This window comes from Trichechus manatus, unplaced genomic scaffold (assembly GCF_000243295.1).
Source record: "Trichechus manatus latirostris isolate Lorelei unplaced genomic scaffold, TriManLat1.0 scaffold00039, whole genome shotgun sequence".
NCBI lineage: Eukaryota > Metazoa > Chordata > Mammalia > Sirenia > Trichechidae > Trichechus > Trichechus manatus.
In genome coordinates, this window is record NW_004443975.1 from 15,844,240 (window position 1) to 15,859,596 (window position 15,357).

Sequence of the window (15,357 nt, forward strand, 5' to 3'; positions counted from 1 at the left end):
ATGTCAGTACCTAATCTCTGCCCTGGCGTGTCTGTCTGCACCAACACACAATGTCAGTACCTAATCTCTGCCCTGGTGTGTCTGTCTGCACCAACACACAGATGTCAGTACCTAATCTCTACCCTGCTGTGAATGTCTGCACCAACACACAGATGTCAGTACCTAATCTCTACCCTGCTGTGAATGTCTGCACCAACACACAGATGTCAGTACCTAATCTCTGCCCTGGTGTGTTTGTCTGCATCTATTACAGCTGCTGGCTAGACACAGAGCTGTGCCCTGCATTTCTATCTGACAGGGTTCACAGCTTTTCCCTTGCACTATTCCCTAGCACCCTGTCACAATGATTACAGGACATCAGGAGGGCAATGAAAAGCCAAACGAGTACAATAACAGACGTGTGATTTCTTTCATAAAAGCAACTCCAAAGTAAAGCAACTCATCGGCAACCCCAGATTTGGTGTCCATCTACCACCTGCTTAAAGGTGTGTATGTTTCTATTTCTAGAATGTAAAAAGGTAACCTGCACTTAGAAGCCACAGTTTCATTTTTTTCTTACACTGTTTTGACCTAACTGTAAGATTACAGTTTATACATTTTTCAAGCTCAGAAAATTAAAAATCAAATCATGGTTCAGGACCTAACTAGAGAGTCAGACCTGAAATGAGTCATAACCTCAGCCCATCCCTTTTTCATTAAAATCACGTATGACTTAAGAGTCTAGATTTAAAACATGGTAAGCACCCTCTGTTAGCATAAAAAACTTTTCTTTACGATGAAGCAGCTATGTTATTAGGGCTTTGGCTGCACACTTAAGCGCTTTAAAGCAAAAAGAAGACGAATTTTTAGGGAACACCTACTTGTCCTCCATTGATGACAACATCAGGGTTAACCACATTCCCGAGAGACTTGGACATCTTTTCTCCCTTCTCCCCAAGCGTGAATCCATGAACCACCACGGCCCTGAGAAGACCAATCAGCCACTTTAACAACAACAGTTACAGCGATCTCTGTAAAGATGATTTATAGCTTAAAAAACTATCTTGGTTTGACACAGAATAGGATTTTTCTTGAAAAGATTACAGATGAAAGCTTTTCTCGAAAGTCTGATTCTCAGCAGACTGTATTATCATGACAAACAGTTAAGCTCTCTACTATACATAGAACTTGAGATGTTTTCATTCACTGAACAAATATTTGCTGAGCACCTATTACGTACTGATTTGATCATTAAAACTAATTAGAAAAGTATGCCTTTATTACCTAAAAAATTATCTTCAAAAAATATAATTTGAGGAAAACAATATCTATTGGTTTTTAAAAGCATGCTAACACGAGAAATAGAAACAAGTAAATTGTTCTGGGGTGGGTTTTCATCCTGATAGCCAAAATCATAAGCTATTTAAGAATCTTTCGGATTAGGACCTTGTCCACACATTTAAATAAGACAAAGCAAACATCTGTAACTAAACAGAATCCCTAATTTAATAAAATTCACCAAAGGAGTGTTTCGGTTCATTTGTCACTTGTGAACATTACAAATAAACACAAGGGCGTCTGAGCTCAGGATGTTTTCTCTCAACGTGGAATATCCTCCCTGAAATTCCTCTAGTCAAGTCTTTACCCATTTCAAGACCTAGCTCTAAACAGGTTTCCCCAGCTCTTACAGCCAGTGCTGACTCTATCTCTTTCAGGAGTTACGATCTTACGATTTTAGCTCAGAGAGGCAAGACTTCTCTATATTGTTTTCCACTGTTTCTCTTTTTTTTAACCTGAAACTCTTACTTCTCTGATAAGACTATAAGTTAATTAAAGGTAATATTTTATCATATGTATTACTCAGCTTAATGTTTCACACACTGGCAAGTACTCCACAAAGGTATGCTGACTTGTTCAGCTAAGGTGAAAATACTTACTTATAAGGTGCTTTTTTTCTTACTGCCACACTTGTCAATAAAGAAGACTGAAACCAACCCCCAAGCTGGTCTTTTCCTTCCAAGTATAAATCTGCTTTTTGATCAGTACCTCAAAAATATAAAAAAATGCAGAAATTTAAGTTAATTAAATTAGGGAAATAAAAATGAGTATGTATCAAAAGTGTTAAAATAACCAAAGTAACCATGCTATTTATTTATTGTGGCATACTATTCCCATGGCTAGATTACATCAGCCTGAGCTGTTACCTTCAATGTTACTTTGTCATTCAAGGTAAACAAAAAAACCTTGGCGTACAATCTCCCAAACCATAGGTAACTAAAACACTATCTAAATTAGGGAGTGACTCATAATATTATATCAGTATAGATAAACCTTTTCAGAAAATAAACTAATGTTATTAATTTAACAAATATTTGCTCAGCATCTAATAACTTTATATATATTAATTTGTTTAATTCTCACAATAATCTATAAGGCACACATTATTATTACCCCATTTTACAGATGAGGACAGAGGCCCAGAGTGGTAACTGCCCCAGGATGCAGAGACAGCAAGCAGCAGAGCAGGAATGTGAACCTAGACAATCTGACACCATACATCATGCTCTTAACCAAGAAGTCATACTATCTGAGTGTGCTTGATTTTGATAATTAAACAAATAAGAAAAAATAATGGAAAATTATTATCTTCTAATCTGACTGATCCAGTCAAAACACAGGCAAAATATGAAAAAGCCATTAGTCTCAAATGTCTTAGATGTAGCAAGTATGGAAGCTACATTAGCATTCAGCAGTTAACTATTATCTGAGATAATGGCACCATTTAACCAATACCAAAAGTAACAATTATTTCAGGCAAAAATCGACAAGGATGAAAAGATAACCTAGAGGACAGTAGTAAATATTTGGGAACCATACACCTAATAAGGGTTTAATATCCAGAATATATAAAGAACTCCTACAACTCAACAATATGATAAACAACCCAACTAAAAACTGGGCAAAGGACTTGAATAGACATTTTTCCAAAGATATCCAAATGGCCAATAAGCACTAAAAAGATGTTCTAGGTCGTTAGTCATTAGGAAAATGTAAATCAAAACCACAATGAGGTATCACCTCACACCAACTGTTGTTGTTGTTGTTAGGTGCCATCCAGTCAGTTCCAACTCATAGCAACCCTACGCAGTACAGAACGAAACACTGCCCGGTCCTGCGCCAGACTCACAAAATCGTTGTTATGCTTGAGCCCACTGTTGCAGCCAGTGTCAATCCGTCTCATTGAGGGTCATCTCTTTTGTGCTGACCCTGTACTTTACTAAGAATGATGTCCTTCTCCAGGGACTGATCCCTCCTGACAACATGTCCAAAATATGTAAGACGTAGTCTCGCCATCCTAGCTTCTAATGAGCATTCTGGTTGTACCTCTTCCAAGATAGATGTGTTCGTTCTTTGGGCAGTCTATGGTATATTCAATATTCTTCGCCAACACCACAATTCAAAGGTGTTGCTTCTTCTTCGGTCTTCCTTATTCATTGTCCAGCTTTCGCACGCACGTGATGCGACTGAAAACACCATGGCTCGGGTCAGGCGCACCTTAGACTTCGAGGTGACATCCTTGCTTTTCAACACTTGAAAGAGGTCTTCTGAAGCAGATCTGCCCAAAGCAATACGTCATCTGATTTCCTGACTGCTGCTTCCATGGGTGTTGACTGTGGATCCAAGTAAAATGAAATTCTTGACAACTTCAATCTTTTCTCCATTTATCATGATGTTGCTTAGCGGTCCAGTTGTGAGGATTTTTGTTTTCTTTATGTTGAAGTGTAATCCATACTGAAGGCTGTGGTCTTTGATCTTCATCAGTAAGTGCTTCCTCTTCGCTTTCACCAAGCAAGGTTGTGTCATCTGCGTAACACAGGTTGTTCTTAGACTATCTGCTCAGCATGCAGATTGAATAAGCATGGTGAAGGGATACAACCCTGATGCACACCTTTCCTGACTTTAAAAGCACGCAGTATCCCCTTGTTCTGTTGGAACAACTGCCTCTTGATCTATGTACAGATTACTCATGAGCACAATTAAGTGTTCCGGAATTCCCATTCTTCATAACATTATCCATAATTTGTTAAGATCCACCCAGTCGAATGCCTTTGCATAGTCAATAAACCACGGGTAAACATCTTTCTGGGATTCTCTGCTTTTAGCCATGATCCATCTGACATCCCCAATGATATCCCTGGTTCCACGTCCTCTTCTGAATCTGGCCTGAATTTCTGGCAGTTCCCTGTCGATATACTGCTGCAGCTGCTTTTGAATGATCTTCAACTTGCATGTGATATTAATGATATTGTTCGATAATTTCCACATTCTGTTGGATCACCTTTCTTGGGAATAGGCATAAATATGGATCTGTTCCAGTTGGTTGGCCAGGTAGCTGTCTTCCAAATTTCTTGGCATAGATGAGTGAGAACTTCCAGTGCTGCATCCATTTGCTGAAACATCTCAATTGATATTCCACCAACTCCTGGAGCCTTGTTTTTCGCCAATGCCTTCAGTGCCGCTTGGATTTCTTCCTTCAGTACCATTGGTTCCTGATCATATGCTACCTCTTGAAATGGTCAAACATCGACCAATTCTTTTTGGTATAATGACTCTGTGTATTCTTTCCATCTTCTTTTCATGATGCCTGTGTCATTTAATATTTTCCCCAGAGAATCCTTCACTATTGCAACTCGAGGCCTGAATTTTTTCTTCAGTTCTTTCAGCTTGATAAATGCCAAGCGTGTTCTTCCCTTTTGGTTTTCTATCTCCAGCTCTTTGTACATGTCATTATAATACTTTGTCTTCTCGAGCCGCCCTTTGAAATCTTCAGTTCTTTTATTCATCATTTCTTCCTTTTGCTTTAGCTACTTGATGTTCAAGAGCAAGTTACAGAGTCTCTTCTGACATCCATTTTGGTCTTTTCTTTCTTTCCTGTCTTTTTAATGACCTCTTGCTCTCTTCATGTATGATGTCCTTGATGTCATTCCACAACTCATTCGGTCTTCGGTCATTAGTGTTCAACACATCAAATCTATTCTTGAGATGGTCTCTAAATTCAGGTGGGATATACTCAAGGTCGTACTTTGGCTCGTGGACTTGTTCTAATTTTTTTCAGTTTCAACTAGAACTTGCATATGAGCAACTGATGGTCTGTTCTGCAGTCGGCCCCTGGCCTTGTTCTGACTGATGATATTGAGCTTTTCCATCATCTCTTTCTACAGATGTAGTCGATTTGATTCCTGTGTACTCTATCTGGTGAGGTCCATGTGTATGGTTGCCATTTATGTTGGTGAAAAAAAGGTATCTGCAATGAAGAAGTCATTGGTCTTGCAAAATTCTATCATGCGATCTCTGGCATCATTTCTGTCACCAAGGCCGTATTTTCCAACTACCAATCCTTATTCTTTGTTTCCAACTTTCACATTCCAATCACCAGTAATTATCAATGCATCTTGATTGCATGTTTGATCAATTTCAGACTGCAAAAGCTGGTAAAAATCTTCAATTTCTTCACCTTTGGCCTTAGTGGTTGGTGTGTAAATTTGAATAATAGTTGTGTTAACTGGTCTTCCTTGTAGGCGTATGGATGTTATCCTATCACTGACAGCGTTGTACTTCAGGATAGATCTTGAAATGTTCTTTTTGACGATGAATGCAAAGCCATTCCTTTTCAATTTGTCATTCCCGGCATAGTAGACCATATGATTGTCTGATTCAAAATGGCCAATACCAGTCCATTTCAGCTCAGTAATGCCTAGGATATCGATGTTTATGTGTTTCATTTCATTTTTGACGATTTCCAATTTACCTACATTCATACTCTGTACATTCCATGTTCTGATTATTAATGGATGTTTGCAGCTGTTTCTTCTCATTTTGAGTCGTGCCACATTAGCAAATGAAGGTCCTGAAAGCTTGACTGCATCCACGTCATTAAGCTCCACTCTACTTTGAGGAGGCAGCTCTTCCCCAGTCATATTTTGAGTGCCTTCCAACCTGGGGGGGCTCATCTTCCGGCACTATATCAGACAATGTTCCGCTGCTATTCATAAGGTTTTCAGTGGCTAATTCTTTTCAAAAGTAGACTGCCGGGTCCTTCTTCCTAGTCTGTCTTAGTCTGGAAGCTCAGCTGAAACCTGTCCGCCACGGGGGACCCTGCTGGTTTCCGAAAAACCGGTGGCACAGCTTCCAGCATCACAGCGACACACAAGCCCCCACAGGATGGCAACTGACAGACAGGTGGGTCACACCGACCGGGACGGCTATTCTCAGAAAAACTGAAACTAACAAATGTCGGTTAGGATGTGGAAAAACTGGAACACTCATGCAGTGCTGGTGGGAATGTAAAATGATGCAGCCACTATGGGAACAGCTTGGGGATTCCCTAAATGTCAAACACAGAATTACCGAATGACCCAGCAATTCCACTCCCAGGTATATATCCAAGAGATGTGAAAGCAGGGACTCAAACAGATGTTCACTTTTTGCAATAGCCAAAAGGTGGAAACAACTCAAGTGTGCAACAACAGATGAATGGATAAACAAAACGTGGTCTATACATACAACGGAATACTACTCAGCCATTAAAAGCAATAAAGTTCTGATACATGCCATAAACATGGATGAACCTTGAAAGCATTACACTGAGCGACATAAGTCAGACACAAAAGGACACATACTGTTTGACCGCATGTCTATGAGATATCTCAAACAGGCAAATGCACAGACAAAAATTTAACAGTGATCACCAGGGGCGGGGTTGAGGAGAGAATGGGAGTTATTGCTGAAGGGGTACTGAGTTTCTGTTTGAGGTGATGTAAATAAAACTTTTGGAAATAGTGGCGATCGTAATGTACTTAATGTCACTGAACTGCACACTTAAAAATGCTTAAAATGGCAATGTTATATATACTTTATCACAATAAATTTTTTTTAAAAATCAAGGAATGATAAAAACAAAAAACAAATTTGTTGCCTTCGAGTCAATTCTGACTCACAGCGACCCTACAGAACTGCCCCATAGGGTTTTCAAGGTTTCCAAGGCTATAATTTTTATGGGAGCAGACTGCCACATTTTTCTCCCGTGAAGCAGCTGGTGGGTTTAAACCATTGACCTCCCGGTTAACGGCTGAGCTACTTTTTTTTTTGTTGTGCTTTAAGTGAAAGTTTACAATTCAAGTTAGTTTCTCATACAAAAATTTATACACACATTGTTATGTGACCCTACTTGCTCTCCCTATACGTGACAGCACACTCGTCCTTTCCAGCCTGGATTTCCCGTGTCCATTCAACCAGCCCCTGACCCTCTCTGCCTTCTTACCTTGCCTCCAGAGAGGAGCTGCCCGTTTAGTCTCATATATCTACTTAAGCTAAGAAGCATACTCTTCACGAGTATCATTTTATGTCCCAAAGTCCAGTCTAATCTTTGTCTGAAGAGTTGGCCTCGGGAATAGTTTTAGTTTTGGGCTAACAGAGAGTCCAGGGGCTATGTCTTCCAGCATTCCTCCAGTCTCAGTCAAACCATTAATTCTGGTCTTTTTACTAGAATTTGAGTTCTGTACCCTACTTTTCTCCTGCTCTGCCAGGGACTCTCTGTTGTGTTCTGTCGGTGGTGGGCGAGGGGGGAGTGTCACTGGTGGTAGCCGGGCATCATCTAGGTCTTCTGGTCTCAGTAACAGCGAAGCTCTTAACCACAGTGCCACCAGGGCTCCTCCAAGGAATGCTACACCAGTGGGTAAAAGTTTCGTAAGAAAAGAGGATATTACCACAGTCTCAGAGTATCTTGCTACAAGGCTTATTAACAACAATTGCTGGGATGGGGTGGGGGGGAGAACTTTACAACAGACAAAACTGGGAGACACACCTTAGCCACGTAATCAAAGTTCAAACACAACAGGACAAACAGACATTATGTGCCTCCTGATACGACACACTGAAAAGGACTAGTATCACTTCTGCAGTATTCCTCCAAAACATATGTGAGCTACATCTAATCGTGAGGACATGGAACACAAACCAAACTCAAGGGCAATCCACAAAATGAACAACCTGCACCATCTCAAACGCCGAGGTCCTGAAACACAAAGCCAGAATGAGGAGATAAAGCGACATGACAGCTCAGTGCAACATGGGATCCCAGATTGGACTCTGGATCTTTTTTTTTTCCTTTTCCCATAAAATATGCCACTGGGACAACTGGTGAAATGTGAATAAGAACTGTACATAGATAAAAACATGGGATCAATTTTAATTTTCTGATTTTGACATTTGTCTTGGCTAAGAGACTGTCCATGTTAGGAAATACACAGTCAAGTATTTCGGTATAAATGGGCATCATATCTACAACTTATTCTCAAACGAAGCAGGAAAAGTGTGCAGAGAGAGAGAGAGCATTAACTGTGGTGCCATGCTGACATCTGGGAGACCTAGATGGAGGGTATGTGGTTGTCCTTATGCTGCCTCGGCGACTTCCGTAAGTCCGAAAGTACATCAAAACAGTTTGTCAAGAAAAAAAGAAACAGAAGGTCTCTGGATAATATTATTTTAAATCTGAACTCACAATTCTAAGAGGACCCTGTATCTCTTTTATTTACAACATGCTGATTTGTTCTTGTGTCTAATATAAGAATTCAGTGCCGTCATCCTTATATGAGAAAGATTACCTAGGTGGAGGTGGAGGTGGAAAGACAAAATTTAAATAATTGAATTAAACCAGTGTAAGTTCAATTCAATCAACATCACTGAGAACTTATTCTACAACATGCACTAGGCTAGACCCTGGGGAAACAACAGTGAAGAAATCTGGTATCTGCTGTCTTGGAGCTGACATCTAAAACCCCTAACTAACCTGTTGCCGTTGAGTCAATTCCGACTCATAGTGACCCTACAGGACACAGCAGAACTGCCCCATAGGGTTTCCAAGAAATGGCTGGTGGATTTGAACTGCTGACCTTTTGGTTAGCAGCCAAACACTTAACCACTGCGCCACTAGGGCCCCAGAGCTGACGTCTATTGAGGCAGATTTTATGATAAACAAGAGTTAACTGTGATAAGTGTTACCAAGAGGAAAACACAGGGTTTAACGTAGTCTGTATAGTCTGGAAAGTCAAAGATAATAGACACATGTAAATGCCTATGCAGGCAGAATAAAATGTTTCAGCCGCGACATCTGGAATGCTACACCTATATCCTACTTTTCGTCCTTCTCTACTGACTTGTCGCCCTTGTATGTAACCATTTCAACTTTTATGGTGCCAGTACTCAAACTTCATTCTACCCCCAAAATGTTAACTTCCTACTAGTGACCACATTTTGGATAATGCAATATTCAATAAGATAATCACAGAAAACTAGCAGAAATCATTTTCTGAAACGAGTAGGTAACGGAATAGCAGGAGCCACCCCTAACACCTCTTCTTTCGTTTCTTTCAAAAGTGCCTACTTCCAGTCTAGTAAAAGATCACTGATAGTACAGAACGATGGATTCCAACTAAAGTTTGATCATCTCTGAAATCTTAGCAGAAACACTGTTTCTAAGCCTTGATTAGTTCACCTGTAACACAAGCACTTAGATCATCTCTAAGATCTTCGCCAGCTCTGAAATTTTATAATTTTAAGAAAAGCGGGTTGGTGTGTAAGGACCTACTCACAATAAGAGCGCTCTGAAGACTGCTGGGACTGGGTTCAGGCTGCCTGAGTTCAAATCCTGACTGTGGCACTTACTAGCCGTGGGGATTTAGGCAAGTAGTTCACCCTTTCCAATGCTTCCATTTCTTCTTCAATAAAATGGGGATGATAACACCATCTACCTACTTATAGCGTTGTCGCAGAGATTAAAAAAGTAATACAGGACAACGCTTAGACCATAATAATGCTTAGTCTGAGACTAAGCTATGTGATCATCACCTAATTTGGCTCTGATTCAATCGCATTTCCTCTTCTGAAAAATGATGGGGTCAGATTATTTTAGAGATTTTCAAACTTTGTTTTATAAAACTGATGCCCTGGGGACTGCCAAGTGGGCCAAGGAGAACGAACTGGCTAAGAGGAGGGAAGAAATTTCCATTTTTATTATCTTACATATTGTGGTTCTAAATAAAATTTCAAAAACAAGTTTGGAAAGGGTCCTTCCAGGTCTAAAATTATATTAGAGCAGGAAATCATCTTCCAAATAAAGCAAAAATGTGAGTAACTAATTATAAATCTCTTCTAAATAGCATTTATATGTTTTCAAAACTTCTAATATAATCTATTAGAAAATTACCTGGAAGAACATGAGACCATGAAGTTCCACTGTCAAACCAGATGTCCAAAATATCCTGACCTGGTACATATTCCAAGGCATCAGGACCACCAACCTAATCAAATAATGTAACAGCATTTTTAATTACACAAAGACCACAATATATATAGTAAATACCAAAAAGTCTTAAGAAAATAAAATACAACCATTAAATTCAAAATTGTAAATGAAATTTAAAACTTGAAAATATTTCACAACTAAGTACAACTGCCTCCAGTTGTACATAAAAGTGACTATGGTCACTTAATAATTATACGTTTACCAGTGTAAGTATAAACTGGCTTTTATTTTCCTAAAATTAGCTTCTAATCGGTATTTGTTGATATATCATCAGTGTGCTAACTCTAATTCAGGTCCTACAAAGTCCTGCTGTAGCAACACTAGGCATTGTTCTCTCGTAATTTTAAGAGTCTGTCAACCATTATGTTTTAGTCACAATTGTTGTTGTTAGCTGCTGTCAAGTCGGCCCTGCCTCACGGTAAACCCATGCACAATGGAACAAAATGCCGCCGCCTAGTCCTCCATCACCCCCATGATCGGTTGCAAATCGGGCCACTGTGATCCACAGGGTTTTCACTGGCCGATTGTTTTTCGGAAGTAGACTGACAGACCTCTTTCTTCCTAGCCCGTCTTAATCTGGAAGCTCTGCTAACACTTGTCCAGCATCATAACATGCAAACCTTCACCGAGGGATGGGTGGTGGCTATGCAGGAGGCGCACTGGCTGGGAAATGAACCCTGGTCTCCCACATGGAAGGCAAGAATTCTACCACTGAACCACCAATGCCCTCAAAAGTCAAAATTGCAGTGGCTTAATCAACCGAATCAGTCAAAATCAATCTTGGCCCTCAATGAGATTACAAAGACCATCACAGTCCACTGCTACCTTAAGTACTATGCCCATTTTCAAACTGTACTGACATCATTTCTAGTGAATAAATTCATTAACTCTACGTGATAATAGCTTTTGAATCCCAAGGATCTCACATGCTGCCATTAAGTCTTTGCCATTAACAAAGGCTGTTAAATGCAAAGAGGAACTTACCTGAGATAAGACTTCTTTTGGAAGAAGCTGTTCAGGGGGAAGAGTCCACCAGATATCACTGCCATGCTGTTCCACTAATTTAATAATATGCTCAACGGTTTGGCTATTTTAGGGAGTAAAGGCAGAATTATGCAATTAACTACTGTGACTAATACCAATTTTTTTTTAATTACAAAATAGTGACAATATTTTCAACAAGGGTGTCAAATCCATTCAATAGAGAAGAACAGTCTCTTCAACAAACGCTTAAGGGCCAACTGGATTCCTACATGGAAAAGAATGAAGTTGGACCCTGACCTCATACTATATATAAAAATTAACTCAAAAAAATCAACTACCTAAATATAAGAAATCAAACTCTTAGAAGAAAACACACGGGCAAATTTTTATGACCTTGGATTGGCAGTGGATTCTTAGATAAGAAACCAAAAAGCACGAGCAACAAAAGAGAAAACAGATAAATCGAACTTGATCAAAATTAAAGTTTTGAGAATCGAAGGACAGTATCAATGAAGTGAAAAGAAAACACAGAATGAGAAAAAATATTTGATAATCACATATCTGATAAGGATGTAATATTCAAAATATATACGAACTCCTAAAACTCCATAGCAATAAGACAAACCAATTAAAAAATGTACAAAGTACTTTAATGGACATTTCTCCATAAAAGATACACAAATAATCAACAATCATGTGAAAAGATGCTCGGAATCATTACTCACTAGGGCAATGCAAGTCAAAACCACTCAGGAGATACCACTTCATACCCACTTGGATGGCTATTATCACACGCATGCACGCACGCACGCACGCACACGCACAAAAATAATAAGTGTTAGCCAGGAGATGGAGAAACAAGAACCCTTGCATATTGCTGGAATACAAAATAGTGTGGCTGCTGTGAAGAAGTCTGGCAATTCCTCAAAATGTGAAACACAGAATCACCACAGGACCCAGCAATTCCCTTCCTAGGTATATATGCAAAAGAACTGACAGCAAGAACGCAGAGAGATACATGAACACCAATGTTCACTGCAGCATCGTTCACAATAGCCAAAAAAATAGCCAAAAGCGTCATTCATAATACACAACAACCCAAGTGTACATCAACAGATGAATGTATAAGGAAAATGTGGTATATACATACAACAGAGTATCATTCAGCCATAAAGAGAGATGAAGTTCTGATATGCTGTATTTTTACATAAATAACGTGCGCCTTCTGCGTTTGTTTGCGGGCCTTGCCCTCCTCCCTGCGAGGCACCCTCACGAGCGTCACCATACCAATCCTCTTCCACACGTTCTAAAAAAACTTAGCATAGGGAGCTTATGAAAATACTTCACGGTGGGAGAGCACAGATAGCAAACAAATGCAGGAGGTGCGCATTATCTACGTAAAATACGGTTTGCTATGATATACATGAACCTTGAAAACACTAAGTGAAATAAGCCAGACACAAAAGTATAAATGTTGTATGATTCTACTTATATGAAATACCTAGAACAGACAAATTGAGAGAGACAGAAAGAAGAATTAAGAGGTTACCACAGGCTGAGAGAAGAAGGGAGCGGGGAGTTATTCTTAATGGTTCAAAGCTTCTCTCTGGAGTGATGACAACGTTTTGGAAATAGTGGCAATGGCTGCAGAAGATGTTTAATGTAATTAATGCCAGTGAATCGTGACACCGATTTCCTTTCCCCCAGACTTCAGTGGTTTAGTTTCAATTCCCTGCTTGCCTGGCTGTTATCACCTCAACTTCAACATTAAATAAAATCAAATACATCATATATACCTCTTAATAAAAAAAGACTTCTCCTGACATCCCTATTTCAGTTACTGATTTCCCTATTTCTACCAATCTATTTTCTAGCCAGGTACCTGCACTCAAAACCTCCTATTTATCTCCCCTGTCTCAATTTCTGCCCAAAGTAAGCCAACACATTCTGTCAGTTCAAGTTTGAAATATTACTCAAATTTGTCCCTTTATCTCACTGACAATATATTAGTCCACACTCATCACATGAATACTAAATTGCTGCAATGGTCTGATTTCTCCCCTACTGTCATCCCTTTAATTTACATTTCACACCTGTTTTTATCACATCAACCCTCTGCTCACAAACTTTCAATGGTCCCCTCACTGCTTACAGGACTAAGTCTCAATCCACGTGCATAAGAGGCAACACCGTATTAGAGCATGGACTTCGACAACAGATATCTGGGTTTATAGCCTGACTGCCACTTTTTAGATACATGATCATACACAAGTGCCAAAACTTCTCTGAGTCTTGGTTGTCCCATCTGTTAAGAAGAATGATATAATTCATTCATCCAAAAATCATTTAATAAGCACATTCAATGTCTTAGGCGCTGCTCTAGGCACTGGAGATACAGCAGATCAGAAGAATCCTGCCCTGATGGAATACTAAAATTGTTCATATTCCCTTGGGAAGATATAGTTATACGTGATTTTCAAATTAAACTCTGAAAAAATTTATACTGAAGTTTCTCACAAGAATAATATACTTTTATGGCTCCTGGACACCGTTTTAACTCAGTACTGAAGTCACTCCTGAGCTTCACCCTTCAGCCAAAGATTAGACAGGCCCATAAAACAAACAGTAATACACGTAGCTCAACAATACATATGAGACTAAACGGGCATACCAGCCCAGGGGCAAGGACGAGAAGGCAGGAGGGGACAGGAAAGCTGGACAAATGGAAATGCAGAATCCAAGGTCAAGAAGGGGAGAGTGTTGACACGTTGCAGGGTTGTCAACCAATGTCACAAAACAATATGTGTATCAATTATTTCATGAGAAACTAATTTGCTATGTAAACTTTCATCTAAAGGACAAAAAAAATAGAAAAAAACCCATACTTGATTATACTATTTATCACAGCTTTGTTGACATTGACAACTTCCTCCAGTAGTTGCTTTACATTAAGTACCAGTTAATACAACAGTCAAGAGCAGGGACCTCGGAGCCAGACAGCTTTGGTTTAATTCCTGGCTCTACCACTTACTAGCTATGTGACCCTGGGCAAGGAACTTAGGATCTCTGCACCTCAGTTTCCTCATCTGCAAAATGGAGATAACAGTATCCCTCAAAGAGTTATTATAAAATTAAGCTAAAATATATAAAATGCTTATTGGAACAATGTCTGGTACATATTAATATTTATTATGTAAGCATTAGCTACTATTCAAATTGAGTCTTTGAAGTTAGGTAAATTTTTTTATTATTATTTTTTTAAATTATGCTTTAGGTGAAAGTTCACAGAGCAGATCAGTTTCTCACTAAACAATAAACAAATTGATTTGTGACACTGGTTTCCAACCCCATGATACGTCAACACTCCCCCCTTCTCCCCCCTGGGTTCCGTTTCCGTTTTTCCAGTTCTCCTGTCCCTCCCTGCCTTCTCATCTTTGCTTTTGGGCTGGTGTGCCCATTTAGTCTCTTATACACAACTGAACTATGAAGCAGTCCCTCACATGTGTTACTGCTGGCCCTATATACCTGTCTAACGTTTGGCTGAAGGGAACCTCGGGAGTGACGTCAGTACTGAGTTAAAACGGTATCAGGAGCCACACTCTAGCGGTTTCTCCAGTCTCTGTCAGACCAGCAAGTCTAGTCTTTTTTTGTGAATGTGAATTTTTTCTATGTTTTTCTCCCACTCTGTCCAGGACCCTCTATTGTGATCCCTGTGAGAGCAAAATGAAGTTAGGTAAATTTAGATGGAGTTAATTTTGTCCTAACAAATCGTGAAAACGCACATCCATATTACTATTTAAAGACTAAAGACACATACTAAAGCCAAGTTTTGAATTGTCCTCTCTTCCACCACACTCCATTAACTCAAGTAACAAAGAATCAACTGTAGATCCACAGGAGTCAATGGAAATGGAGGGGGTAATGGAAAAAAGCACTAAGTTCTTCATCTAGATCTGCTTCTTGATAATTGGGATTCTGTAGGGCAAATCATTTAACCCCTCTTGGTCTGCTAACTCACAAATAAAGTGAAT

At 39.5% G+C, this 15,357-nt stretch overlaps 1 protein-coding gene across 1 annotated transcript in view; it reads right to left on the reverse strand.

Annotated features, from left to right (window-relative positions):
* IARS2 (isoleucyl-tRNA synthetase 2, mitochondrial) overlaps positions 1–15,357 on the reverse strand; it is a 61,606-nt gene that overhangs the window by 13,717 nt on the left and 32,532 nt on the right. The window contains exons 13-16 of the mRNA XM_004375925.2: positions 11,327–11,429; positions 10,244–10,337; positions 1,917–2,025; positions 861–963 (exon numbers count right to left, since the gene is read on the reverse strand). Of these exons, the coding sequence (XP_004375982.1) occupies positions 861–963; positions 1,917–2,025; positions 10,244–10,337; positions 11,327–11,429 (409 nt within the window). The remainder of the gene's footprint in view (positions 1–860; positions 964–1,916; positions 2,026–10,243; positions 10,338–11,326; positions 11,430–15,357) is intronic.